The sequence below is a fragment of the Lucilia cuprina genome, chromosome 4 (assembly GCF_022045245.1).
Source record: "Lucilia cuprina isolate Lc7/37 chromosome 4, ASM2204524v1, whole genome shotgun sequence".
Classification (NCBI taxonomy): domain Eukaryota; kingdom Metazoa; phylum Arthropoda; class Insecta; order Diptera; family Calliphoridae; genus Lucilia; species Lucilia cuprina.
The window spans coordinates 11066233-11069356 of record NC_060952.1 but is presented as its reverse complement, the minus strand read 5'-3'; the positions used below and the strand labels follow the sequence as shown (position 1 = coordinate 11069356).

Sequence of the window (3124 nt, the reverse complement as noted above, 5' to 3'; positions counted from 1 at the left end):
GATAGATAGATAGATAGATAGATAGATAGATAGATAGATAGATAGATAGATAGATAGATAGATAGATAGATAGATAGATAGATAGATAGAAAGATAGATAGATAGATGTTCATATGATTTTCGATTCGTTTTAATAGAATAAGGGTGAGGAAGCAGCTAAGCTGCACTAGTTGCATACAAATTAATAAATTAAATACATTCCTTCTTTTTTTAGAAAAATAATACACTCACACACAACTATAACCTAACAAATCATGATTTAACCATAAAATAAATCAAATTATTTTTAATACAAATGGAAACCAAAAAGCTGACAAATGATACAATATTAAAGAGTAACTATGATAGCATCATCAGTGATACTAATTTCAACCCAACAACAACAACAACAATGGGTTTCAATGATGAAAATAGTAATAGTTCCTGTGGTACAACAATAACAATGTCAGCAATAGCTAAAACAATGGCATCAACAATTGCAAGTACAGATGAACAAAATAATTCAACGACAACGGAAAGATCACCTCTGCAGAAAGCAGAAAGTTTTGGTTGCGATTCTTCATTAATGAGTTGCTGCAGCGAAGACGAAGAAACCGATAATGGCGAAGACATAGAAAATGCATTTGAAAATGAAAGTGATAGAGAAAATGAAATATTCTACGACAGTACAAATGAGAGTGAAGATTATGACGGTGAGCCAGCGAATAAAAAACGAACTGAAAATGAAGAAATAACTAATTATTCCGAAGAAGATTGTGGTTTATCAAAATTGTACCTGAATGATATTGAAATCGATAGTAAGGAGGAAGATCAAACTGTAACGGAATTGGTGAATGTCACAGAGAAAGATAAAATAATGCAAGTGTGAGTAAAGAGAATCTTGAAAATTAATTTTTTTTATTGATTGGAAATTTGGATATTTTTAGGAAAGAAAATAAAAGTATGCGTGTGGCCTTTGGTGTTATTTTGCGTTTAATATTTCCTTTGGCCAATGGTGTGGTTCAAGGTATTAAGGGTATACGGGATGTGCGTTTTTTAAAGGTTATACGTAGTATTGCTTCCAGTCGTCAGGCTTTAACTAATCTATTTGCTTTTGCTGCTAATACTATATCCCTAAATTTATCCTCTGTACAAGGTATGAGAATCCTTTTTAACGTCTAAGTTTTAACGTTTAAAAATAAGCTTTGTTAAATACGTTTTCCAGTATCTCATCGTATTGAGCCTATACTAAAATTACTAAAAATACGTAAATCTCGTGATGGCATAGAAAGTTTACCGGATTCACCCACCCTACCAAATGGTCCAGACGCATTAACGCCACCTTCATCTCCCAACTCAACGGCACCCTTATTTTCCCCCTTCTCCCCAGAACCTCGCTATTCGTTGCCTAATTTTCCAAATAATGGCAAAAAACTATCCATTGAGGAATATGTAGCCACAAAATGCTGTACACTTAATATTTTAGCCGAACCTCCGGCGGGTGAACCGATTCGTGCCGATATAGTTTTCATACATGGTCTTCATGGTTCATTGGTGAATACTTGGAAACAGGGTTTGTGGGAAAATGAAAGAAGACCGGTTGAGTTTCAACGACCTCCTAAACCACCAGTGCGACCACCAAAGCGTCCCAGACATTCTCGCACAAGTGCCGTACATCCCCCGCATCATAAGAAGAGAGCGCGATTTGCTCATGCAGATGTCCATCATCGTCATTCGCATGAAAGAGATTCGATCGATGAAGCCGATGATAATAAGTGAGTACAATATTTTTTATTCAAAATTTTTAAGTTCTTCTTGTTTTGTGAAGGTATTTAAAATGTTGTGATCGGAGAAGCCCAACATTTTAAACAAGTTGGGGATCTAAACTTCTTCTTTAATTTCTTTATCTACATTTTGAGAGACTTCTCCGAAATTTCTTAGGATTGTGATTTTTATCCTGATATTTTACACAAAAACTGATCTACTTTTTTAAATTTCTATCTAATGTTACTGATCTGTTTTAAGATTTCCATACAATTATCTGTATTATTTTCTCTCTTCACGTCCAGCTTTTCCTATATATGCGGCGAACCCATAGATATTCAAATATGCGATGGCATCGAATACAGTTTTCCCACCTTCCGTTTGCGTATGCATGACAATGGTCGCCTCCTACAAGCTGAACATGATTCCAAACGTCAAGATGACAATAACAAATCAAACGACAAGGATTCCACCAAAAACAACAACAACAATACCAATGATAATAAAGAACAAACTAGAAAAGGTAAATCATCAAAACCTTCACCCAACGATCCAAACTATTCTCGCTGCTGGCCGGGAGATTGGTTGCCTATAGATTGTCCAGGAGTGCGTGTGATTGCCTTAAACTATACCACAGATCAGCATTTATGGCGACCTCTGTGGAAAAAGAAAGAACCACGTTCAAATTTAATACAACGTGCCAGAGAAATGACTGAACTATTGATCAAGCAACGTGTTGGCTATGGTCATCCCATTATATGGGTGGGACATTCGAAAGGAGGTCTATTTATAAAGCAAATTATTGTGGATGCTTGGGAGAGTGGTCGACCAGCAGCGGCACCATTTTGGCGTTCGGCTAGAGGAGTATTTTTCTATTCTGTACCTCATCGTGGCTCACATTTGGCTTCAATAAAGGCACCACTTTTATTAAGATCAGTGGAGTTGATTGATATTGAAAAAAGTAAGTTTTAATCGAACCCTATTTTTAATTAATTTAAATAAATGTTTAATTATTATTATTGATTCTAATATTAATAGATAATAAATATCTGGTGGATTTACATCGTCGTTTTGCTGGTCTATATCATTTGGGCCATTTAAAGATTGAGGTATTTAGTTTCGTCGAAACAGCCTTGACCTTGATGTCGGTACTGTATATGCGTATTGTAGGTGTAGATTCTGCAGGTAATAATTTCATAACCATAATCAAAAATTCATAAAATAAAAGACCTTAATATTAAGGAGCTTTTATATAGCTATTAAAAATATTTATTTTATTTTTTAGATCCCGGCTTTGGTGATGTCTGCGGCATACGATTGGATCATCGTGAAATTTGTAAACCCCGCAGTCGTGATTGTATTTTGTATAAACAACTAGTTA

At 35.1% G+C, this 3124-nt stretch overlaps 1 protein-coding gene across 1 annotated transcript in view; it reads left to right on the top strand.

Moving 5' to 3' along the window:
• The first annotated feature begins 192 nt into the window (after positions 1–192).
• Positions 193–3124, top strand: part of LOC111689400 — a 3919-nt gene continuing 987 nt past the window's right edge. The window contains exons 1-6 of the mRNA XM_023451881.2: positions 193–864; positions 927–1135; positions 1205–1754; positions 2049–2704; positions 2782–2928; positions 3029–3124. The exon at positions 3029–3124 is cut by the window's right edge and continues 987 nt beyond it. Of these exons, the coding sequence (XP_023307649.2) occupies positions 296–864; positions 927–1135; positions 1205–1754; positions 2049–2704; positions 2782–2928; positions 3029–3124 (2227 nt within the window). The 5' untranslated portion in view covers positions 193–295. The remainder of the gene's footprint in view (positions 865–926; positions 1136–1204; positions 1755–2048; positions 2705–2781; positions 2929–3028) is intronic.